The 27,275-nt window shown below is 45.8% G+C and overlaps 1 protein-coding gene across 2 annotated transcripts in view; it reads right to left on the bottom strand.

The window, feature by feature from the left end:
* LOC137527945 (uncharacterized) overlaps positions 1-24,806 on the bottom strand; it is a 270,389-nt gene extending 245,583 nt beyond the window's left edge. Inside the window, exon 1 of one of the 2 annotated variants that reach the window (XM_068249064.1) lies at positions 24,699-24,806. In XM_068249064.1, coding sequence (XP_068105165.1) covers positions 24,699-24,763 — 65 coding nt within the window. In that variant the 5' untranslated portion in view covers positions 24,764-24,806. The remainder of the gene's footprint in view (positions 1-24,698) is intronic. The other variant, XM_068249062.1, reaches the window with a different exon arrangement.
* Between the last annotated feature and the right edge of the window lie 2,469 nt (positions 24,807-27,275).

Below are 27,275 nucleotides of genomic sequence, written 5' to 3'. Positions count from 1 at the left end.
AGGATACCCGAAGTGACATGTGACATGATGAGATAGACATGGGTATGTACTGGGCTTAGCACACAAATAACTATGCTGTGTCCCTGTTTTTCTTTCTATGCCTGAAAGAGTTAAATAACGGGTATGTAAGTGGCTGACTCAGTCCTGACTCAGACAGGAAGTGACTACAGTGTGACCCTCACTGATCAGAAATGACCCTTTTTACCTCTTTCTTGCTCTCAGAAGCCATTTTCTGCTAGGAAAGTGTTTTATAGTTGGAATTTCTTATCAGTGAGGGTCACACTGTAGTCACTTCCTGTCTGAGTTAGGACTGAGTCAGCCACTTACATACCTGATATTTAACTATTTCAGGCAGAGAAAGAAAAAAAGGAACACAGCATAGTTATTTGATTGCTAGGCACTGTACATACCCATGTCTAACTCATCATGTCAAATGTCACTTCGGGTATCCTTTAAGGCTCGAAGTGGAAGACCAAGAAAAATCTTGGATAGACAGTGACAAATGGTGACAACAGTCAGAGTCAACCCACAAACCAGCACCAAAGACCTACAACATCATCTTGCTGCAGATGGAGTTACTGTGCATCATTCAACCATTCAGCGCACTTTACACAAGGAGATGCTGTATGCGAGAGTGATGCAGAAGAAGCCTTTTCTCCGCCCACAGCACAAACAGAGCCACTTGATGTATGCTAAAGCACATTTGGACAAGCCCGCTTCATTTTGGAACAAGGTGCTGTGGACTGATGAAACTAAAATTGAGTTATTTGGGCATAACAAGGGGCGTTATGCATGGAGGAAAAAGATCACAGCTTCCAAGAAAAACACCTGCTACCTACAGTAAAGTATAGTGGTGGTTTCATCATGCTGTGGGGCTGTGTGGCCAGTGCAGGGACTGGGAATCTTGTCAAAGTTGAGGGCCGAATGGATTCCACTCAGTATCAGCAGATTCTGGAGACCAATGTCCAGGAACCAGTGACAGAGCTGAAGCTGCACCAAAGCTGGATCATTCAACAAGACAACGACCCTAAACACTGGTCAAAATCCACTAAGGCATTCATGCAGAGGAAGAAGTACAACGATTTGTAATAGCCATCTGGCATGGAGTCACTGCCATGTATTCCCTGTTCTTATTTCTCTCTGCTTCAAATAGAGGAATGATAGCTGAGTGAGTTGTGCGCCCCCTCCAACACTGCGCCCTGAGGCTGGAGCCTCTCTAACCTCTGCCTTGGCCCTGCCCTGATTTCAACACATTGGGTGTGATTCACACAGTTTTTAACCTGTTTTTATCTGTTTCCACCTTCTCTATGTTACATTTTTAAGTTCCCAAAGAGTTGAAAAATAATACAGTATAACCTTGCTATAGTAAACTCCAAGGCACTGGGAAAAGTGGTTTACTATATCAGAAGTTTACTATATCAGAAATTGTCCTAGAAATGGCCCAGCATGCCCTGGTGCATTCTCTGCTGCAAAGGATAAACTGTGTCCTCCCGAGCACTTGCACATTTGGTGGACTACAAGATTAAGTGTACCTTAGGGCTGCATAGCCATGCTGGACATATCACTGGTACAGTATCCAGGGCTCCCTAAATGTTGCAGCCGTCATTGAATAGAGGCAGCCACTCGCTACCTGTGAGTGGCTCCGATACCTCCGTGGGCGGGATTTGCAGCATGTGCCTGAAGAGAGCAGCTGACCAGGGGTTTCACACTGACATATGAAGCATGCACCGCCCACTGACACATGTTGCATGTTCCGCCCACTGAAATATGATGCATGCACCGCCCACTGACACATGATGCATGGACCGCCCACTGTTAACTATATCCAGAGTCAGCATCACGTAGGGGCCAAAAAACATATTTACTATAACAGAAGTTTTATTATATCCAGGTTTACTATACCAGGCGTTGCTCCCATAGACTTATAATGGAGATTGGGCGGGACCTGGAGAGGGAGTTTACTACACCTGAATGTGTATATACCCAAGTTCATTATAACAAGATAATACTGTATAATTGAGGTAAGAAAAGTAATACTGAAAAGAAGTTAATCAGGAACAACTTACTTTTAGTGATTATTTTGCTTGTAAATGTGCTAAAAATTATTTTTTTATTAATTAGTTGAAAAATAAGTCATGTATGACAAGTTTTCGGAATTAACTTGATTCCAATGTGTGGCTGATAGCTCTATAGGGATGGAGCGGCCGCCGGGACAGGTGAGATATTTCAATGCAGAACTAACATGCCGAGGGCCATGGGGAGCAGTCAGAGGGAGGCCACCTGGGGGGTCTGGTGGTGCGGGGGGCCCTGGAGCGGTCAGTGCCCTGGGGACAAATTTTAAAACACTGCGCCACAGGTTATACAATGATTACCCCTTTACATATACAGTCAATGGGCTCGCTGCAAAAAAAGTCCAGTAATAGGATGATATATTTCAAAGATGTTGCTGCGCTCTCCACTCCTGTAAGAAAAACAAACTCCACATAGGGCAATATCGTTCAGTCTGTATATTCAGCTAATCCAGCTCCCACAATCACCAGTGATTTGTGCTACAGGTGGTTTATCAATCTCTCTCCCTCACCCCTCTCGCTAGATGCTCACCAGATTATATTTTCAGATGGGTTTTAGGTACAGTACTATATCCAATTCCGGTTATTTCTAAAGAGAAAGAGAGGAACTCCACATAGGGTAATACAGTTCAAACAATAGAACAATCATGGTACTGCAAACACCGTGCCTCTGTGTCAACACCCATCAACCGTGCCACTTCAGCCTATTTCAAGCCACACTGCTCACCAGATGTAGCCCACCTTTCTTATCACAGGTGGAAACTGCGCTCTATGTTGTGACCAGTCAAGAATACGATCCTCAGTAGTTTGAAAAAGGCCTCTCATAAGGTCCTTCCTTTATTATCACTGTTAAAACTTGCTCCATAAAAACATAAAAAGAGAACAACCGCATATAGCGTATTACTGTTGACAATATCTCTGTGCGCAATAGCAATCTCACTTACGCCTTCAGAGGTAATTCTCGCGTGTCTCATACAAATGGCTGTCCAATGCCCATCCGCCTGGTTCCCGGGTGCGTGTTACTAAGTCCGCGCTCCCCCGTTCCGCCTCCTTATTCGGTCACAGGGTTCCGTCTCGTGTGCTCCAAGATTGACCGGCCGGTCCGCACACTTCCTAGTTCCTTACAACGTCAGACGTATAGCTCCGCCCTACGCGCGTTTCGTCCTCACGCCAGACTCATCAGGGGCTCCGCCTCCTACCGCCCGACGTCAAGCTACATAGTTCCTGCCGCCTTCTGATTGGAGGACCTTCCGTTATTGGATGGGCATTGTTTACAAAATCATGTGTACCCCATACAGTCACAACCTATTATCCTGTATTTACCACATTGGCCTCGATTCATAAACAGCAGTGCGATAAAAAAAATCTTGTCGGGAAAATACCGCACTCGGTATTTTCCCGGTCTGTGTGCTAATTCATAAAGATTTCCCCAGCTGCCCTTGGAGGTCGGTAAATTACCGCAGCCCATTGAGCGGTAGAGTAGAGCAGTGTCCCGATTCCCTCTTTGCCCTGCAGAAATGAATCACACAGACGGCTCTCTCTGGCTCTCCCACTGATGACTCAAACAGATGAGTCACACAGTCTTTCCCTGCCTGCAGAAATTACTCACACAGACGGCTCTTTCCACTGATGACTCAGACAGATGAGTCACACAGTCTTTCCCTGCCTGCAGAAATTACTCACACAGACGGCTCTTTCCACTGATGACTCAGACAGATGAGTCACACAGTCTTTCCCTGCCTGCTGAAATGATTCACACAGACGGCTTCTGGCTCTCTCCACAGATGAATCAAACAGACTTTCGGATCTCTGCACTTTCCATTAATCAGAGCTGTCAGCAGGGCCGTATCTCTTAAGAGGCACCCGTGGGCCGGTGCCATGGGCGGCCCCTCGGGGGGGGCGCCCACCTATTGGCTATGTATTTTTTATTATTATTTTTTTTTTCTTTTAAAAATTTTATTAAGAAAAAAAAAAAGTTGCCTTGGGTGGGGAGTTGGGTGGGGAGTTGGGAGGGGGGGGGGGGTCTGGAGCAGAGAGCACAACCACATGGAGGGGAACTCGCTCCCCCCGCCTACTACTGTATTGGGATAGCCCAGCGCGTCATCCCCTAGCCGAATGTGGCTCTTTAGTGAGCCGGACTTCCCATCACTTGAGCTAGAGATGAGTCTCTGCCAGAGAGTCTCTAGCAGGCTGCTACGGTAGCTCTGGCTGCTCCTGTGACTCATGAGTCGACTCATGAGTCAAAGATTGCTGCCCTAGAATCTAGGCCAGCAATCTTTGATTCATGAGTCGATTCATGGGAGCAGCCAGAGCAAGTAGTAGCTGGAGGCGCCTGACCATCTACCTCTAAATCACCACTGCATATAAGCCAGAGAGAGCACCAGAACATTTAGGATAGTTACTGGCTGCACAGCTGAGTATGGAGAGAGCAGAGGGGTGAGCACGAGGAAGTTTGAATGAATGTTTATCGACAGTGCTGATGACTCACTCATTCAGCTCCTCTGCTGCTGCAGCATATCTCAGAGTGCCCGGGAAGATCTTCAGTGCTGTAGAGATGGGAAGTTCGGATCTTTTCAATGATCCGGATGATTCGAATCGGATCATTGAAGAGATCCGGATCTTTGATCCGAATCTCGGATCATTTTACTACCGGAAGCATTCGGGGGTGAAATGAACAGCAGGACAGGTCTGTGGACAGGAGAAGGGGAGGGGGGTGGACACACAGAGAAGGGAAGAAGATGGACAGAGGGCAGGGAGTGGACAGAGAAGGGAGGAGGGACGAGCAGAGAGCAGAAATGTTTGCACGTAATACCCACATGCTGCAATCATTATGCTTTACATATATTTCACCCTATATGCTCATCTGTACACTTTGAAAGAAAAGGTCGCACAGTGAAAGAAAGCATTCCCAGAAGATAAGTGCAGCTGTTTAGTGCCGAGTGCAGGAGGATTATATTGCCTTTCAATCACAGTGTCTGCAAAGTTACTGAGCTGTGCTGAGCCAAAAGCTTCCAATGTGATCACTGTGCAGCACTACGGAACAGCCAGCCTATAATGAGCAGCACATTGCAGCCAGTATGTGTGCTCTACACATATCTGGCAGTGGCACCCATGTCCCCTCTCTCTCATCTACCTGTCTCCCTGCAAGGCTGCCTCCCATACAACAGAGCGACCCATCTCCACTCTACTTCCAAGACCCCGCTGCCCGCTGAGAGGGGGCGTGTCGCTCCTGGCCCCGCCCCTTTTGCGATCCGAATCACTCATTTTGATGATTCGGATGATCGACTCATAAAATAGATTCGGATCAAAGATCCGAATCGTTCATGATCCGGACAACACTACAGTGCTGGTGTTTGCTCTCCCTACAGAACGGCATGATAACATTCCACTAGTGATTCAAACTCTCTCCTCCCCCAGACCCCACCATGAGAAAGGTACTCTGTGTGTAATCAGTATTTTTTCATATAAATTTCTCCATGATGTGACTCGGGAGATGCCTCTATTTCTATTTGGCTGGCTTGTGTGTGTTTCTCACCTAACTTTCACAAAGCTGTTTCCATGTTTGCCTCTGCCAGTTTACTTGCATGTCTCACCCTTCTCTCTGTGTGCTATATATTCGTTATTCAGGGTATTGTCAGTGTGTTAAGTCAGTCAGGCCTTCCATGTGTCTGTCTGTGTCTCGGTCTGTTTGTCTAGCTGTCTGTCTGTCTATCTATCTAGTCAGGCCTTCCACTTGGCTGTCTGCCTCTCCTGTCATACCTTCCATGTGGCCCATTTCCACTAATTCCGAATATGCAGTTTCCCTGCATGCAAGCGTGATGGGGAAATACTGCCTATTCAGACAATAGCATGCTGTCTGAATTGCATGCCGGTGCGATTCTGCACAGCATGGAGTAGTTTTCCCCAGCACCTATGCAAATCTCTATAGCTGTGCATGGCATGGGTATAGCAATTTGGCTTTGGCTTCGCAACAGGGCAGGTACCGTGTCCATTTCTGAACCTTTTTATGTTGGCCGCACTCTGCCAGATGGCTACTGGATGCAACCAAGTGCTAGATCTTTCAATCTAAATGGAGAGGGATCTATAAGGGTTGGTTTCCACTAGGAGCTGTTCTGCTGCGGAGCCACAGCCTGAATTGCTAGGTTGTTCCATGCAAGGCTATAGTGATTTGGCTGCATGCTGCAAAAATCTGAAGAGATAGAGATAGGCAGCGTTTCCCTGCCCCTCTCGTATGTGGGGAAACACTGCAGATTATGCCTGGTTTTGGGCTCAGTGGAAATAGACCCTCACTGTCGCACATTGAAAACAGATTTTTAATAGATTTCACATTAAAATCTATGGAATTGCTGCCACGGGTATCATGCAGGGCTGACTGGCAGGCTCCCCAGGTCTCAATCCATCTCGTGCTCCCCCTGGGGCCCTGCAGTGTGTTGGCAGCAAAGTGCACTCACCTGTCCACTGGTACACTCCCTCCTGTGTCCTATCTCTGTCCCCACTGGCTACCTGTTCCCCTGTGACCCCTATGTATTAACACAGTCACAAAATGTACAGGTGCTGGCAGGGATGGAGACAGGACACAGGAGGAGCTTGCCGGCGGACAAGTGAAATGCTGCCTCTCTGTGTCTGTCTGTCATGTAGCTGTCTGTTTCTGTGCCACTTAAAGCAAACCTGTGAGGAGAAAATGTTAGTTAGCTACTTACCTGGATACTCCAGAGGCTTTTGAGATCGTTCACAAACTCACTTCTGCTGGCTGGTACCCTCTTTACCTCTGTGGCTACGTTCCCATTAGTGTATGAGCGCATCCATGCTACGCAAGTTCAATTTCGGTCTGTGCATGCCCAGTAGCACGAATCTGCTCATGCACAGAGGAAAAAGCCATGCATGCGTACCTTCGTACTACTGGGCATGTATGGACCATACTCAGATCTGCACTGATTAGATGTGCCCATACATGAAAGGCAACATGGCCACAAAAGCAAGGCTGTACGGCTACTTTCTATTTCAGCAAGCGCTGGGTAATAACATTTAGATTTAGAGAGCATTAAAATGTGCATTCTTAACTTCCTGTAAACCTCCCTTATCAACGCGACCTGACTTGCAACAGGAGCAGGGGGGCCCAAAGTTATCACTTTGCTTAGGGCCCAGTTTGGTCTTAATCCTGCTCTGGATAGGCTGCTAGAGACTCTGGCAGAGACTCGTCTCTGCCCTAGATCAGCTCAGCTTCGTCTCTGAAGGCTCAATTTGTGGCGGGGACAGGGCGCCCCGAACGGGAGCAGGGTCAGAGGGGGGACGGACGACTTCTTCTTGGTTCTCCTTGGGCCCCCCCTCCTGTCACCATGTCCCTCCATAGGTCCACGCTGCAGCCTTAACATCTAATGGAGCCCAGAGCCAGGGAAAGTGAGTGAGAAGTTGTTTATAATGCAGCGGCAGCGCTATGGAGGATCAGGGTGACAGGAGGGGGACCCCCGATGTGCATCACAGCGTGGGATGGAGAGAGGAAGACTGCTGCTCCAGGGGACCTGTCCTGAGGCTGGCTGAGCCTCACTAAGGTAAAAAAAAGGGAACTATTATTTTATGCTGAAATGCTGCCCACATTGCGATTATTTTATGGTGAAATGATGCCCCATTATGATTATTTTATGGTGAAATGATGCCCCATGATGATTATTTGGCACCCATGAGGGGGGGCCCCATCCAAATTTTCGCAAGGGGGCCCAGTGATTTCTAGTTACGCCCCTGACTACTACCTAAACTGGGGATACCTATAGACCTGGCTATCTATACTGGGGACACCTATAGTATGTCTATATTGGGGACACCTATAGACCTGGCTACTTTATACTGTACTTATACTAATTATTTATATAGTGCCAACATATTATGCAGCGCTGTACAGAGTATGTATGTATTGTTTTGTTACTAACTGTCCCACAGAGGGGCTCACAATCTAATCCCTACCATAGTCATAAGTGTATGTATGTATCGTAGTCTAGGGCCAATTTGTAGGGGAAGGCCAATGAACTTATCTGTATCATGTTATTGGAATGTGGGAGGAAACCAGAGTGTCTGAAGGAAGCCCACATAGACACAGGGAGAACATAAAAACTCCTTGCAGATGTTGACCTGGCTGGATTGGAACCGGGAACCCAGCGCTGCAAGGCGAGAGCGCTAACCACTATGCCACCATGTTGCCATACTACTGTACTATATTGTACTACCATCTTCAGCAGTACTTCACAGAGTACGTAGGCATGTCACTGACTATCCTCTGAGGAGCTTACAATCTAATCCTGCCATAGTCTAATGTCCTACCATATTATTATGTATTTATATAGCACTGGCATCTTCTGCAGCACTTTGCAGAGAACAGTCATATTACTGACTTTTCTCAGGGGAGCTCACAATCTAATACCTACCACTATTTTGTGCGAGAGAGCACTGGCTAATGTGTGTGTTTTTTTGGGGGGTGGGAACATTTCCTACTTGCTTTTTTAGGGTCACTTTACTCATACCCGGGGAGAAAACATGGCCCCACCGACTTTGGGCTGCACTGTAACTAGGGCATTTTAATTGGTCACACCCACTGTATATTATAGACACGCCCACTGCATTCGGTGTCCACGCCCATTTTTCGATGCGGCGCGCAGAGCGCGCCGCCAACGCCCTCCTGGGGGCAAGGGGGGGGGGGCGCCATAGGTTTGGGGTGCCTAGGGGAGCCCAAACCCTAAATACAGCCCTGGCTGTCAGAGCTGTCGGTAACTTGTTAAGACCTCACCAGAGGTGTCGGTAACTACCGCCAGGCTTACCGCATGTTGAAGGCTTTATGAATTGACATTTGCTGACAATTTACTGACATGTGTTGTCGGTAACTGCAGCCAAGTCGGTAATTTAGCTCCCTGGTCGGTAATGTCAGCTTTTCATGCGGTAACAGCTTTTATGAATTGACATTTTGCTAAGTGGTTGGTAAAGTCTGCTGTTTTCAGCATTACGCATGAGGTAATGCTTTATGAATCGAGGCCATTGTCTCCATATGTATATATTATATCCTTAATTTCACATATCCACTTACTGTTGCAACATGTTAGTGCACCACCTTGTGACCCTTATTAATAGTGTCAGTATTAACCTCTTATTATGCTTCATCTTCCTATTAGATAGGTCACAATGCGCCCTCTTGTGACCAATATTGATTCTCACATTTTTCAAAATTATTCTGGGTCCCTGTGTGCTTATTTATCCATCATACTATCCCATGGTGCTCTATTTGTACATTACTTGTGCTATGTAGTTTTTTTATATATTGATTACAATTTCATATTCGTCCTAAAAATTGTTTTATATTATATTCCTCGGAATTAACGTGCTGCTAAATTTATTTTCAGGTTGCTTACTCTATGATTGCCTTTTGCCCGGTGTATGATTCTCCAAGTGCTATGTGTCTCTTATTTTATGAATGTTCCCCTCTATTTACATGTTGTGTATAGAATCCTATATGACATCAATTGTGACCCCTCCAGTTAATTGTATTATTCACATGGTCTCCACCTGGTGGCCATTATTGTTACATATTGAATGTTTTACTTTTATCTCTGTTATGTTAATCTTCCGATTCCACACCAGTATGTGCTATCTCATAAATATTACTCTGCCTGTGCTTGTGCTAAAACTTTTAATTAAGGTGCTTGTGTGTGCAAAATATGTTATTATGTGCAATTAAAGTGCTAGTTGCAAAATTCATTGTGATTGTCTTATTCCTTGAAACATTAACCCTCAACTCTTCCCCCATGCAGGTTCATATTTACAAAAGTGCTTGATACCGCTTACTTCACTGTGAACACTAACCTTGTGTGTTACAACAGTAAGTGTCCAATTTAATCATTGGCAATGTGACAGTTCAGATCAAACTCAATGTTTAGCCCCTGTGGGCTGATAATTTTTAAATTAAAAATCCATTTGCCCTCTGCTTTGGAGATTTCTTTAGTTAAATTTGACCCTCTCCATTTTTTTACATACTTTTCCAGGGCCATACATTTCAAACCTTTTGGATCCCTGTTGTGATGTGATCTGAAATGCTTCGACACACTATGGCTCTCTAGACCTTTTTTAATATTATTAACATGTTCCCTAATCCGTTTAAAAAGTTCTCTAGTGGTTCTTCCTATGTATTCCAGCCCACAAGGGCACCACAGTATATAGACTACCCCCTTTGTTCTACAGGTGATACATTGCTGAATCTTGTGAGTCTTCCCTGTATTCTTTGATATAATCTGTTGTCCCCTTACTCCCTGGGCTTTTCTACATCCCAGGCAGCTCCTGCATGGAAAAAATCCCGTCTGTCCAAGCATATCACTAGTTACTGTTTTGGGTGGTTCTAAGCAGCTTGTTACCAAGGTGGATTTCAGTGTCGGGGCTCTTCTGTATATAAACTTGGGTTTATTGGGTAAAACCTTCTGGAGTACTCCGTCCGCTTGAATAATATTCCAATTATTGCTAATAATCCTCTCTAAATCCCTATGCTGCTGATTAAAATCCAAGACAATTGCATACTCTTTAGTATTGACATTTCCTCTAGATCCATTTGATAATAATTGCTGTCTGGAGAGTTTTCCCACTCAAATTCTCTCAGCTCTGAGCGTTTGTTCACTGTATCCTTTTTCTAGAAATCTATTGAGAATAGTTTCACTCTGTTCCAGATAATCTTCTATGTGGGTGCAGTTCCGCCTGATCCTTATAAACTGTCCTCTTGGAATATTTTTAAGCCAATTGGTGTGGTGGCAGCTTCCTATGGTGTCACAGGAGCCCTAGTGGCTGACCGCACTTAGCCTTCTAAACGGTGCCAGCGCACAGATCGTGCGAACTCTGGTCGCAGTCAATGCGCAGGAACCGTTAAGAATTAGCCGCAGACAACTCAGAAGGGAGCCTGTGAGACACGGGTAATTACAACGTCACCTACTGGTTCAGAGTAAACTGCCACCACCGCGGTTACCATGGGACCGTGGAGCCCACTAACTGACTGACTAGTCCTGCGAATAAAACGGTTAAACACACGGTATTCTGTCTAGCCAACAACAAACAAACAGTAGCGTATCTTCAGAGACCCGGGATCAGTTCTGTGTGTGCTGATAAGCAGGGTAGCAGACAGTGAATGACTTGGAGAAAGTCGTTTATTCACGCAATATAAATAATTAATATATACAGACAATTATTAAAATCAACAATTATTAAAACAGTAATAGCCAGTATAAAAAATAAAAGAAGGGAGAAAAATACTTAGTTCCTGGAAAGATGTCCTTTTTGTGGGAAAACAGAGTTCTGGGTTTCAATTTGAGTTCAGAGTTCAGACCAGGTGGATGCCAGCATATCCTCAAGCTGGCATCTGATGAGTGCAAGATGTTTCAGTGTGGAGGACACTGAGTTTGGGTCCTCAGCCATTCTTATGCCCCTGCTTCAGTAGGAGGGAGTGAGGGCGGGGAGCCATACACCCCCTTAGAAGATGAGATGAGCCCTCCCCTTATCCTGGGGGCTAGAAATCATATCTACCCATATATGGGCTCTATCTCACAGAACCGTACAGGTAAGGGCAGATTTATTAACATTTTCAGGTCTGTCTCGATTTACCCAGCGCCCTGATACCAGACATGAGGGGTGGGACCCCTGTGGTATCATCAGGGCATTTTCAAACTGCCTAACTGGCAGTCCTTACCTCAGAATGTTCTGAAACTTCCTCAGAACCAGCACCGGGGCTCATGCTACACTTCCCCCACGTTTGGTGAAGCTGCCATCTCAGGAACCCCAGAAATATTACAGATCTGGGAAGTTATGGATTATGCCATGAGACTTCAGGTTTATTCAGGGTGTGTTCTAGCTGCTAACAGCTGACTTTCCTTTGATCTTTACTAGGGAGCAAAGTGTCAAGACCTCCCGTGGATTCGTAGCCTGCCTGGCTGTACCTAGGCATCCTTTGGTTAATTAACATCTCCATGAGATCAGCTAAGTGTCACCTGGTTCCCAGAACCAAAAGGGGAATGGTGCCTTCCACAGGGAATATGTCCAAGCTAATTAACACCTTCCCCCCAGGCTGTCACTTCAGCTAAGACAGATCCCCCAGCTGTTCCTAGGCATAGGGATACTACACGTCAAATCTTGGTTCTATTGATCTGAGGCGCAATCGATGCAGGAATCGAGTGCGATCGTTCTTTTCTTCACGGGCGGTTCCAGGACGCGCCTGCGTCCCCGCAACAGTCCGTGACAGCCCTCCCCCTTGTCCGCGGCTTAGCCACTCATCCGCACGATGTGTGGCGGCGCCGCTAACCTGGCTGACGGGCCTCGAGTTGCCGGTACGGCGGGAAAACCTATTGGAGCCTGTGGCTCGGTTCCCCTGGACCGGTCGCGGTCTGCTACCCTCAGGGTTGACCCAACATGGACCGTTCTGGACAGGGCGTTTGCGCCACTGCAGTCGGACGTGGTGTCTGCTGGGACTGCTGACAACGGGCAGTGGGTTGGTTAGGTCAATAGCCAGCCCACGCAGGGTTCCCCTGCTGAGTGGCTGTGGACCTAAGGGAACCCCGCGGGAATCCCTGGACCTTCCCAGCTCCTGACAGACGGCACATGCCCTGCAGGAGTTTGCTACATCCCTGTTCATCCGGGGCCAATAAAACTGGTTCCGAATACCGGCGAGTGTCTTGCGGACACCCGAGTGCCCTGACAGAGGATTACCATGTGCGGATTTCAGCACATGTCCCCTGAACGCACTCGGGACCACAAGCCACTTGGTATTCGCGTGGGATCTACCTCTAGGGGGCTGTACAGACTCACTGTACAGTCTCCCACCTTCCCAGTACACCTTGAAAGCGGCCCCGTCTGCGAGGGGCTCAGCGGCTTGCTGCCTGAGCACCTCCAGGCTTGGGTCACTTTGTAGTGCGGCTGAGAATATGGCGCTGTCAGTTTCAGCCAACTGGCTCATGTCACACGAGAAAAAAAGAGGTAACTGGGTCTCAACCTGGATTTTTGCAATTATAGCTTTGGCTTTATTAGCACCATAGTAGCAAAAAGCACGACGTTTCGGCCCAACGGCCTTTATCAAGTGTTACCAAACACAGAAATCATTCACCTATATAAACATTAAAACACACCCATCAAGGGCGGGCACACACTTAGTAAGTTCAAAGAGACATTAGCAATTAAAGAGATGTTAGCAATTAAAGAGACAGTTCACAGAAAGCATCTGAGGCTAAAATCCTCATTAAGTCCATTTGGTGTAAGCGTACTTAACTTATCCATCCACCTGCTTTCCCGTCTGAGTAGCGTAGTCTCACCATTTTCACCTTCTTTCGTGTAGACTTTTTCCAGGACACACCAGCGTAAATCACTGACATTATGTCCACACTCGTAGTAATGTTTCCCTATAGGGGAGTCAATTTTTTTATCAGGATTATTAACATATTTCTTGTACACTCTAATATTACTACGGTGTTCATTAATTCTTACACGAACCGCTCTGGAAGTCTGTCCTACATACCCAACCCCACAGGGGCATTTCAGGAAGTATATCACATTTTCAGTCACACAAGAAAAATTCCCTTTTATGTCTATCTTGGTACCCCTCATAGGATGTCTAATGTGGTCACCCTTGATGATACTAGAGCAATTTTGACAGTTCATACATGGGAACGTTCCCATTTTTTTAGATAGAAAAGTTCTTTTCTGTATGGTGTTTTTCTTAACATCTGCCCGTACTAACATGTCACGAATGTTTTTTCCTCTCCGATACACAAAAGATGGTGGTGTGGGGAAAATTTTTGATAACACAGGGTCAGCTTTTATCAATGTCCAATTATCCAGGATGCTCCTCCTGACTAATTGTGCATGGTTATCGAACGTGGAAATGAATTGAGTATCCCTAGTATGTTGATTTCTCATCACTTTTTTCCTAAGCTCTCTCCTATCCAACAAACCAACATCTTGTGCAGTCTTTAACAGGGCCTCCCGCTCATAACCTCTCGCACTATAATTTTCTATCAGCGTATTAGCTTGTATGTAATACGCTGCATCACTTGATGTTATTCTCCTTGCACGTATAAATTGGCTCTTTGGAAGTCCACGTATCATAGATGGAGGATGGCAGCTGGTCGCAAGTAACGCATTATTCCTATCAGTCGTCTTCCTATATACATCAGTTGAAAAAACCAGTCCATCAAACCGAATGTTTACATCTAGAAAGTGTAGTATTTGTGCATGAAATTCAAGGGAAAATTTAATGCTTGCATGACATTGATTAAGTTCATCAAAAAATTCCTTCAATGTGGTGTCTGATCCTTCCCAACAAAAAAATAGGTCATCGATAAAACGACAATATCCTGTGCCATAATCTTTAAACTTCGCATTGCCCAAGATGTATTTGGACTCAAACTCCGCCATAAAAATGTTAGCCAGTGTTGGTGCATAAGGGGCCCCCATTGGTACTCCCCTAATCTGTAGGAAAAAATCCTGTTTCACCCGAAAATAATTCGATTTTAAACACAGATTAAGTAATCCCTTCACAAAAGGGACATTCAGGTCAGGCCGAGTATTTAATTCCAGCGCTCTAGTGACTGACTCCAATGCCTCCATGTGTGGTATACTAGTATATAGACTAACCACGTCTAAGCTCACTAGATATTTGATCTTTTCAGTTCTCAAATCGTCCAAGCGATTCAAGAAATGAGTGGTGTCTTTCAAACATAACAGATTCTCACTGACAATGGGCTGAAGGAGACTGTCTATATAGATCCCCAGTGGTTCTAGCAAAGAGTTCGGTGCCGAGACTATTGGGCGACCCGGTGGGTGGGAAACACTTTTGTGTACTTTTGGTAAAATATACATTACTGGCACTTTAAACTGATCCCTGCACAACACAGATTTGAGCTCATTGGATATGCATCCTTCCTCAAAAGCTTCCATTATTATTATTAGCACCATAGTAGCAAACAGCACGACGTTTCGGCCCAACGGCCTTTATCAAGTGTTACCAAACACAGAAATCATTCACCTATATAAACATTAAAACACACCCAACAAGGGCGGGCACACACTTAGTAAGTTCAAAGAGACATTAGCAATTAAAGAGATGTTAGCAATTAAAGAGACAGTTCACAGAAAGCATCTGAGGCTAAAATCCTCATTAAGTCCATTTGGTGTAAGCGTACTTAACTTATCCATCCACCTGCTTTCCCGTCTGAGTAGCGTAGTCTCACCATTTTCACCTTCTTTCGTGTAGACTTTTTCCAGGACACACCAGCGTAAATCACTGACATTATGTCCACACTCGTAGTAATGTTTCCCTATAGGGGAGTCAATTTTTTTATCAGGATTATTAACATATTTCTTGTACACCCAACATAGACTCTGATATTCCTCCACGTTTAAAGGAACGGTGTAAAACTGACCCCCCCATTGAAAATGCCACCTTAGATGTATTCGAGACCACTGTGATGCATACGCTTACCACTAATTGGGACCGGTGTAAATATCGGTCGAAATACAACATATCGCTGAAGGAAAGAGAAGCGTTAAAGAGATTACAGACAGATGACTCTATAATTTTCAAAAAAGCGGATAAGGGGGGGTCACTTGTTATACAGAATACGGATATGTATATGGATGAATTGATGAGACAATTGGAGGATGTTAATACATACAAACGTCTGCCAGGTGATCCCTCTATGACTGTAAAGGGGGAAATTGATATTTTTTTAATGGAAGCTTTTGAGGAAGGATGCATATCCAATGAGCTCAAATCTGTGTTGTGCAGGGATCAGTTTAAAGTGCCAGTAATGTATATTTTACCAAAAGTACACAAAAGTGTTTCCCACCCACCGGGTCGCCCAATAGTCTCGGCACCGAACTCTTTGCTAGAACCACTGGGGATCTATATAGACAGTCTCCTTCAGCCCATTGTCAGTGAGAATCTGTTATGTTTGAAAGACACCACTCATTTCTTGAATCGCTTGGACGATTTGAGAACTGAAAAGATCAAATATCTAGTGAGCTTAGACGTGGTTAGTCTATATACTAGTATACCACACATGGAGGCATTGGAGTCAGTCACTAGAGCGCTGGAATTAAATACTCGGCCTGACCTGAATGTCCCTTTTGTGAAGGGATTACTTAATCTGTGTTTAAAATCGAATTATTTTCGGGTGAAACAGGATTTTTTCCTACAGATTAGGGGAGTACCAATGGGGGCCCCTTATGCACCAACACTGGCTAACATTTTTATGGCGGAGTTTGAGTCCAAATACATCTTGGGCAATGCGAAGTTTAAAGATTATGGCACAGGATATTGTCGTTTTATCGATGACCTATTTTTTTGTTGGGAAGGATCAGACACCACATTGAAGGAATTTTTTGATGAACTTAATCAATGTCATGCAAGCATTAAATTTTCCCTTGAATTTCATGCACAAATACTACACTTTCTAGATGTAAACATTCGGTTTGATGGACTGGTTTTTTCAACTGATGTATATAGGAAGACGACTGATAGGAATAATGCGTTACTTGCGACCAGCTGCCATCCTCCATCTATGATACGTGGACTTCCAAAGAGCCAATTTATACGTGCAAGGAGAATAACATCAAGTGATGCAGCGTATTACATACAAGCTAATACGCTGATAGAAAATTATAGTGCGAGAGGTTATGAGCGGGAGGCCCTGTTAAAGACTGCACAAGATGTTGGTTTGTTGGATAGGAGAGAGCTTAGGAAAAAAGTGATGAGAAATCAACATACTAGGGATACTCAATTCATTTCCACGTTCGATAACCATGCACAATTAGTCAGGAGGAGCATCCTGGATAATTGGACATTGATAAAAGCTGACCCTGTGTTATCAAAAATTTTCCCCACACCACCATCTTTTGTGTATCGGAGAGGAAAAAACATTCGTGACATGTTAGTACGGGCAGATGTTAAGAAAAACACCATACAGAAAAGAACTTTTCTATCTAAAAAAATGGGAACGTTCCCATGTATGAACTGTCAAAATTGCTCTAGTATCATCAAGGGTGACCACATTAGACATCCTATGAGGGGTACCAAGATAGACATAAAAGGGAATTTTTCTTGTGTGACTGAAAATGTGATATACTTCCTGAAATGCCCCTGTGGGGTTGGGTATGTAGGACAGACTTCCAGAGCGGTTCGTGTAAGAATTAATGAACACCGTAGTAATATTAGAGTGTACAAGAAATATGTTAATAATCCTGATAAAAAAATTGACTCCCCTATAGGGAAACATTACTACGAGTGTGGACATAATGTCAGTGATTTACGCTGGTGTGTCCTGGAAAAAGTCTACACGAAAGAAGGTGAAAATGGTGAGACTACGCTACTCAGACGGGAAAGCAGGTGGATGGATAAGTTAAGTACGCTTACACCAAATGGACTTAATGAGGATTTTAGCCTCAGATGCTTTCTGTGAACTGTCTCTTTAATTGCTAACATCTCTTTAATTGCTAATGTCTCTTTGAACTTACTAAGTGTGTGCCCGCCCTTGATGGGTGTGTTTTAATGTTTATATAGGTGAATGATTTCTGTGTTTGGTAACACTTGATAAAGGCCGTTGGGCCGAAACGTCGTGCTGTTTGCTACTATGGTGCTAATAAAGCCAAAGCTATAATTGCAAAAATCCAGGTTGAGACCCAGTTACCTCTTTTTTTCTGTGTGTTGGCTTTCTCACCCTTGATGGATCAGGGTGCTACTGGTCGACTCCCTGGTATATAAAGTTTGTGGTAGAGCCCGAAGACACTGCTTTTTCTTCATGTCACACGAGGCCAGCGGCTGAAAGGTGTCATCCCTGCGGTCAGAGGAGGGGGAGGAGGCCGGAACCCCCTCCACCTGTTCTGAGCTCGGGTTCTGAGCAGTGCAGCTGCGCGGTACTGCTAGCACAGGTACACTGTCAGAATGGCACAGACGGACATTACTCAAATCATCATTGCATGCAGTAATGACATTGACAGGTATAGACATTTTTTCATTACAGACAGGTTGTACAGTAAACTCAGGTACAGTTACAGCATCATCACAACAGACAGTCTGTACATCAAACTCAGGTGCCTTTGAAGCAGGCACTATTGAACCTGGTACCCTTGAACTGGGCACATTCAACCCGCCTCCCCCTGGTGCTACCCCAAGTGTATAAAGTACCTGGTGGTGGGTGGAGAGTCCGTCTCCTTCCGTGAGCGACAAGGCGGTCGTGGCAGGTTCATAGTAGGACACAAGCTTGCCCAAATCAGTCCCTAGCAACACAGGGACTGGGAGATCCTTCATAACCCCAACAACCCGTTCTTGGACTCCTCCCACTCCCCAATCCAGCTTCACTTTTGCGTGGGCTATGTGGAAAAGGGTGCCCTCTACTCCAGTAAGGGCAAGGGATCGGCTGGAGCTGATGCTCTCCTTTGGTACAAGGTGTGAGTGAACTAACGTGATGTCAGCTCCGGTGTCTCGGAATCCGGTGACAACTTTGCCGTTCACTCTAACAAGTTGCTGCTGGTCGGTTCGGTCGCGGATTTCCTTTCCGCGGGCAAACAGGACAAAATCTGATGATCCAGGCTGTGGTTCGCTGGCGGGTTGCCTCTGCTGTGGGTGAGGTGCAGGTGATGCAGATGATCCAGGTGCTGGTGGTGTCTGTCTCCGCTCCGGACAGTCGAATTTCATGTGTCCGGGCTGGCGGCAGTAGTGACAGGTGACCTCTCCAGGCGCTGCAGGCCTGGGTGCAGCAGCTGCGCTGGGTGGCCTCTGTGGCGGACGGCTCACAGGGGCAGGAGGGTCTGCCGAGGTATTGGGCTGACCTCCTCTCCAGCTGGATGGGGCAGTTCTGCGGGTATCAGCCACCCGGGTAGTTGCAAAAGTCTCAGCAAGGTCTGCAGCGACAGTTGCTGAAGCCGGCCTGCGTTCTAGCACAAACTGGCGTACATCAGCAGGGCAAATGTTCAGAAATTGTTCCAGGACTATCAAGTCCTCCAGGACATCATAAGACCCTTTGGTGAGGCCTAGTGTCCACTGGCGGAGTGTGGTGAGCAAGCTGCTGGCCACATCTCGGTACGAATCAGAAGGCTTTTTCTGCCAGGCCCTGAACTTTTTCCGATAGGCTTCTGGCGTCAGCTGGTACTTAGTAATGATAGCGTCTTTTATAGCAGCATAATCATTATCCTTCTCCGCAGGCAATTCTGCGAAGGCATCAAGCGCTTTGTAGCGCAGCAAAGGTGTCAGATGTCTGGCCCACTGGTCTTGGGACAGACGATACTGACGGCATGCTTTTTCAAAAGACCGCAAAAACAAGTCAATGTCTGTGTCTTTTTCAATATTAGCAAATTTAAATTTTGCACTTACGGGTGGTGCAGCTCCTTCAGCAGGGAGGCTGGGCGGTGAACTCCGGCTGGCCTGTTGCACTTTTGCCATGTTTAGCTCATGCTGTCGTTGGCGTTCCCGCTCAGCGGCATCTCTCTCCGCGTGGCGTTCAGCAGCAGCAGCCTTGCGTTCTGCAGATTGGCGCTCCCGTTCCTCTCGTGCTTCCATGTACTGCATGTACTTTTCCAGGTCAGTGTCCATCAGCTTTTGTAATGCCTGCTGCATTAGCGGATCAGTACAAACGGACAGTCCAGTACTGGCCGGTTCCAGGCGAGTACTTTCAGAAACTCTGGGGTTGGGGTCCACACTGACATTCTCCTGCGTAACTGTTGATGCAGGGCCCTCAGGATGCACAACCTCTGTACGGTCAGGAGTCTCAGTCTCTGGTTCCCCTCGATTGTCAGATGGGCTGGTATCCACTTCAGCGGACACTCCCGGCTCCCGCAGTTGCTGGGCATCCCATCTGGACAAGTCTGCTATCAGGTCCCGTTTGTTCTTGCGGAGGATGCCAATGCCCCTCTCTTCGCAAAGATTTTCCAGGTCTGCTAGGCACATGTTCTGGTAGTTCCCGGACATTTCCATGCCAAATAAAATAAAACTTTTGGGGAGGGGTACTGGCTACACAGTCTCTCTGTATATATAAAAAATATATTGCCTTCCAGCTACACCAACGAATTAGTTCGTTTCTTGATAGCGCTAGCGCTATCTTAGATACTTTCAGCACAACACAGGTCCCAACCGCTGCCTAACACTGTCACAGGAGCCCTAGTGGCTGACCGCACTTAGCCTTCTAAACGGTGCCAGCGCACAGATCGTGCGAACTCTGGTCGCAGTCAATGCGCAGGAACCGTTAAGAATTAGCCGCAGACAACTCAGAAGGGAGCCTGTGAGACACGGGTAATTACAACGTCACCTACTGGTTCAGAGTAAACTGCCACCACCGCGGTTACCATGGGACCGTGGAGCCCACTAACTGACTGACTAGTCCTGCGAATAAAACGGTTAAACACACAGTATTCTGTCTAGCCAACAACAAACAAACAGTAGCGTATCTTCAGAGACCCGGGATCAGTTCTGTGTGTGCTGATAAGCAGGGTAGCAGACAGTGAATGACTTGGAGAAAGTCGTTTATTCACGCAATATAAATAATTAATATATACAGACAATTATTAAAATCAACAATTATTAAAACAGTAATAGCCAGTATAAAAAATAAAAGAAGGGAGAAAAATACTTAGTTCCTGGAAAGATGTCCTTTTTGTGGGAAAACAGAGTTCTGGGTTTCAATTTGAGTTCAGAGTTCAGACCAGGTGGATGCCAGCATATCCTCAAGCTGGCATCTGATGAGTGCAAGATGTTTCAGTGTGGAGGACACTGAGTTTGGGTCCTCAGCCATTCTTATGCCCCTGCTTCAGTAGGAGGGAGTGAGGGCGGGGAGCCATACACCCCCTTAGAAGATGAGATGAGCCCTCCCCTTATCCTGGGGGCTAGAAATCATATCTACCCATATATGGGCTCTATCTCACAGAACCGTACAGGTAAGGGCAGATTTATTAACATTTTCAGGTCTGTCTCGATTTACCCAGCGCCCTGATACCAGACATGAGGGGTGGGACCCCTGTGGTATCATCAGGGCATTTTCAAACTGCCTAACTGGCAGTCCTTACCTCAGAATGTTCTGAAACTTCCTCAGAACCAGCACCGGGGCTCATGCTACACTTCCCCCACGTTTGGTGAAGCTGCCATCTCAGGAACCCCAGAAATATTACAGATCTGGGAAGTTATGGATTATGCCATGAGACTTCAGGTTTATTCAGGGTGTGTTCTAGCTGCTAACAGCTGACTTTCCTTTGATCTTTACTAGGGAGCAAAGTGTCAAGACCTCCCGTGGATTCGTAGCCTGCCTGGCTGTACCTAGGCATCCTTTGGTTAATTAACATCTCCATGAGATCAGCTAAGTGTCACCTGGTTCCCAGAACCAAAAGGGGAATGGTGCCTTCCACAGGGAATATGTCCAAGCTAATTAACACCTTCCCCCCAGGCTGTCACTTCAGCTAAGACAGATCCCCCAGCTGTTCCTAGGCATAGGGATACTACACGTCAAATCTTGGTTCTATTGATCTGAGGCGCAATCGATGCAGGAATCGAGTGCGATCGTTCTTTTCTTCACGGGCGGTTCCAGGACGCGCCTGCGTCCCCGCAACCGTCCGTGACATATGGGTATATATCCATTTCTGTCCGTACTTTTAAAGTACGTTTTGGTGGTGAGTGCATCTCTTTCTTTCCTAATCTGTAGATCTAAAAAGTCCACTCTATCCTTATTTATGTTTACAGTTATGTTGATCTCCGGCCAGATCTTATTTAGATCTTCACAGAATTGCTTCAGAATTTGCTCTGACCCTCTCCAGACAAAAAAGAGGTCATCAATAAATCTTGACCATGACACCACCTTATCATAATGCTCTAGTTCCTGTACCCTCTTTTCCCATTCCCCCATATATAAGTTAGCTACACTTGGTGCGAATTTTGCCCCCATAGCACATCCAGTTTGCTGTAAATAATATGCCCCTCCATACCAGAAATAGTTGTAATTCAAAGAATTAAAGAAAATTTGTTTTAGCACCTCCTTATACTTTAAAGTTGGGTCCCCCCTTAGTAATTTTTACGTTGACGAATCTTGCACAATCCGTATCATTTCTGTGGTGTATTGCTCTTTACTCAACACTACTAGTACCCCCCCCCCCCCCCCCCCCCGCCTTGTCTGCGGGTTTCAAGACAAGGTCTTTATTCTCAGCCAACTTCTTTATTTGCGTCTTAGTCTCCATATAGCCTTGTTTTTTCTTTACTTGCATCTTCTCCATATCATTAATGACAGCTCTTTTGAAAGTCTTTATCGTGTTTTCCTTACTATGATCCTGGGGGTTAAAGAGTGATCGATTCCTTAGATTGGTGTGCATATACTGAGTAGGGGGATTAAATCGACTGCTGGGGCCCTCCTTCCCCAGGAAGTATTTTTTAATGTTTAGCTTCCTTGTGTATTTCTGGATATCCAGATATGCTCCATATTTATTAAACGGTTTTGGGGGGGCATAGTTCAGACCCTTGTCCAGTAATTTAATTTGAACTTTTGTAAGGGGTATTTTGCTAATGTTGAATATTCCTTTACCTTGTTTCTCGTCTATCTTCTCCTTTTGTTTCCTAACTCCTCCCCTGCAGCCTCTTCTATTGCTCTTTTGCTCCCTCTGCCCCATCCTTCTTCCTCCTTTTCTTGAAGATAGTCCCATTCTTCCCATTGATCTATCCCTAAAAAACGTTCCCGATCTTCGTTCCCAGATGGATAATTATTAATCGTGGATGGGTCTCTATCATCATCTTCTAGCGATTGATATCTGTTGTACCTAGGGGGATTTCTATCATCTTCTACCGGTTGATGTTTAATGTGTCTAGAGGGATTTCTATCCCTCAGATGATAGTATTGGGTACCATATCTATCCTGCTTCTGTGGATATTTGGGGGGTCTATTTTGTTTGGGACTTCTAGGTCGTCTCTGCCAGTGTGGATTTTTTGGGAGATCCCAGGCCCCTTCCTGTGAGGGCCCTGTATATTGTGGTGCAATTGGTCGCTTATTTACAATATTGGGAATCTGTTTGCTGCTGACTGCCTGCTTTGGTGCATTTGTGTCCAGTGTTCCAGGGGTTGTACTTTTATTGGCCTGTTGTTCATTCAATTTGACCTGCCATCTATACGCCTGCTGGGTCCTGTAGTCCCTGCAGTCAAATTTTTTAAGACGAATATGAAATTGTAATCAATATATAAAAAAACTACATAGCACAAGTAATGTACAAATAGAGCACCATGGGATAGTATGATGGATAAATAAGCACACAGGGACCCAGAATAATTTTGACAAATGTGAGAATCAATATTGGTCACAAGAGGGCGCATTGTGACCTATCTAATAGGAAGATGAAGCATAATAAGAGGTTAATACTGACACTATTAATAAGGGTCACAAGGTTGTGCACTAACATGTTGCAACAGTAAGTGGGTATGTGAAATTAAGGATATAATATATACATATGGAGACAATGTGGCAAATACAGGATAATAGGTTGTGACTGTATGGGGTACACATGATTTTGTAAACTATGCCCATCCAATAATATGACGGAAGGTCCTCCAATCAGAAGGCGGCAGGAACTATGTAGCTTGACGTCGGGCGGTAGGAGGCGGAGCCCCTGATGAGTCTGGCGTGAGGACGAAACGCGCGTAGGGTGGAGCTATACGTCTGACGTCGTAAGGAACTAGGAAGTGCGCGGACCGGCCGGTCAATCTTGGAGCACACGAGACGGAACCCTGCGACCGAATAAGGAGGCGGAACGGGGGAGCGCGGACTTAGTAACACGCACCCGGGAACCAGGCGGATGGGCATTGGACAGCCATTTGTATGAGACACGCGAGAATTACCTCTGAAGGCGTAAGTGAGATTGCTATTGCGCACAGAGATATTGTCAACAGTAATACGCTATATGCGGTTGTTCTCTTTTTATGTTTTTATGGAGCAAGTTTTAACAGTGATAATAAAGGAAGGACCTTATGAGAGGCCTTTTTCAAACTACTGAGGATCGTATTCTTGACTGGTCACAACATAGAGCGCAGTTTCCACCTGTGATAAGAAAGGTGGGCTACATCTGGTGAGCAGTGTGGCTTGAAATAGGCTGAAGTGGCACGGTTGATGGGTGTTGACACAGAGGCACGGTGTTTGCAGTACCCTGATTGTTCTATTGTTTGAACTGTATTACCCTATGTGGAGTTCCTCTCTTTCTCTTTAGAAATAACCGGAATTGGATATAGTACTGTACCTAAAACCCATCTGAAAATATAATCTGGTGAGCATCTAGCGAGAGGGGTGAGGGAGAGAGATTGATAAACCACCTGTAGCACAAATCACTGGTGATTGTGGGAGCTGGATTAGCTGAATATACAGACTGAACGATATTGCCCTATGTGGAGTTTGTTTTTCTTACAGGAGTGGAGAGCACAGCAACATCTTTGAAATATAGTGCCCTGGGGAAATTGCCCCCTTTGCCTCAATGGCAGCGCCGGCCCTCCACGCTAAACCTAGATTCACTGTACATACAAAAACATGCATGTACAATGTACACATCTGCACACACAATACACACAAGACATGGATACACACATGCAAGCATATGTACACACACACACGTGTTACTTACACCCGCTCCCAACATTGGGCGATTCCGCAGAGCAGGAAGACAAGAGCAGATTGTACAGCAATCATTGTAGAAGCTGATCATGGATGGGGAGAGGTGAATAAACTGATCACAATGCTGGACATGGGACAGCTTTATGTCGTGTGTTAGTCAGCAGGTACAGTCTGGACTTTACTCATGTGAGATAAGAACTGTACACAGGTCAGAACATGCTGGTCATCCACCCCAGTCCCCTCTCCACAGTATAGAATATACTGTTTATCTCCACCAACACTTTTTCCCATCCCCCCTTTTCATAGCACAGGTCATGCCAGAGCAGGATTATCCACCAGGCAACCTAGGCAGATGACTGGGGCCTAGTGGGTGCCAAGGGGCCCACAAGGGGGCCCCAAATCGACTACCTTGCCTAGGGCCCATTACATCTTAATCCATCTCTGCTCTGCCCTCTAAACAAGAGCAGTCCACCTGGGCTATAAGATTGGGAGGTGCATATTAATGGACCAAGAGGAATGCAGGTGGGCACTGCTCAGCTGCAGATGCCATCCTGGGTACCATGCTGTGCATGTGTGTGCCTGGATATTGCTTTATAAATGTGTATACTGCAGTATTTGGCATCCCCACTAGGGATGGTCAGAAATGCAAAAAAAAAATGACAAAAAAGGGGAATCACGAAAACTGATCTTGCAATTAGTTTAAAATTAGCGCAGTAATCTGATTTTTATTTGGGCTAAATTGGGCTAAAGTTAACGAGTTGCGGTAAATTGGATTTACGCAAAATTCCAATTTATGATTTCCATTTTCCGATTTCCGAATCCCAATCAGAAATGGGGAGATTTCTATTCCACAGCATCTGAATGGGCATACCTAATCCCCACCTTTACTTAATATTAAAGGAATACTATTAATACCCAAGTGTTCAAAAATGACAATGTTCAAAAAATGTCTAAGTAGCTGTTTAAACATTTTCCTACTTCTCATGTAAAATATCAGAGACAAAAGCTTTAATTCATTGTGTATAGGATGTAGGACAAATAATTTGCAAAAGGGATGTCTGCTTCAATGCACAGCCAGTGTTGTTTTTTGCATATCAGAATACAGAGTATTTTTCTCTGAAAGCAAAAAAAAAGTATGAAAAGCTGTGGTGTCAGGTTTCACAGACAATTACAAATGTACAACAAGTTACATTTCCTCTGCTCTCCTGCAGACAGTCAGAGACACAGGACACAGGCTTTCTCACACACAAAGGGTTAACAGATGTAGTGTGAGGGAATTCCCCCTCCCCTCATGGTTCACTGGGCCGTCAGATTTGGACAGACTTGCTGTCAGTTAAGAGTGAAAGGAATTTGATACAATAAACAAAAGAGATAAGAAAATGAAACATATACATCATTATTTATCAACACTTCAGGAACTCTCTCAATCCCAGGTTAAAAAAAAAAATCACGTTAATCGATAGTTGTAAGGAACATGGAGGAAGCAACTGCGGGTAGTCTGGCGTCCTCCGCAGCTGCCTCCATTCCGCTGCCCAGTATGTCTGTAGGGAACATGGAGGAAGCAGCTGCGGGTAGTCTGGCATCCTCTGCAGCTGCCTCCATTCCGCTGCCCACTGTCACCCGTGCCTCCGGCGTCCAGTACGCCGAGGACGGTTTGTCAGCTGCCCATAGGGTTGTTGTGACGCGTGTGCGTGCGCACCGTTACAGCCTTTATGCGGCAAGGAGGCGGCTCAGCTGACCTACGGGTCGGCTGACATCACGCCATGCGTCCGTCGCTGCTGATTGGTTGAACGCAGGGGGGCGTGCTGCGAGGTCTCCTCGGGCTCTGAAGCCCGGAGGATTCAGTCTTTCTTTGTCTGCTGTTGCGAATGCTACGTGTTAGCACTCAGACCCTTAGATAGATCTGGTGTGCTTTGATCCCGGAGGAAAACGGGGATTTCACACAGACTAGGATTTATTATTGTTATTTGATATATTGCTTGATACTTGTGTATGACTCTGGCTCTCCTCTGACTTCCCTTCCACTTAACGTCTTTGTACTATAGCCATCTGATCCTGTTGCTAACACTGCCTGGAATACCTTTATCCTCTTGCCTGCCGATTCTGTACTGTATCTTCCTGTCTGTTGCCAAACCGATCTGTCTGACTACTCTACTCACCAGTGAGCCCTTGTCACTGGTGAGGTACTTTATTGTTAGTGCCCACCAGCTCCTCTGGTGAGGACTACTGTATTGATAGTCTCCACCAGCTCCTCTGGTGAGGACTACTGTATTGATAGTCTCCACCAGCTCCTCTGGTGAGGACTACTGTATTGATAGTCTCCCCCAGCTCCTCTGGACGGATCTAGGGGGGGGCAAGCAGGTCTCTTGCCCCAGGCGCAGTTTGTTGAATTCTTAAAAAGGCGGCAAAATTTGGATGGAAAGTGGCAGTTTAGGCGCCAAAACCTGACCTTGCCCCAGGCGCAACTTGGGGCAACCTGGTCTAGATCCGTCCCTGCTGGTGAGAACTACTGTACTGATAGTCCTCACCAGCTCCTCTGGTAATAGGCTTTTGTACTGATAGTCCTCACCAGCTCCTCTGGTGAGGA

The sequence above is a fragment of the Hyperolius riggenbachi genome, chromosome 8, assembly GCF_040937935.1.
Source record: "Hyperolius riggenbachi isolate aHypRig1 chromosome 8, aHypRig1.pri, whole genome shotgun sequence".
NCBI classification, from domain to species: Eukaryota; Metazoa; Chordata; class Amphibia; order Anura; family Hyperoliidae; genus Hyperolius; species Hyperolius riggenbachi.
This window is presented reverse-complemented; position numbering and strand designations above follow the sequence as displayed.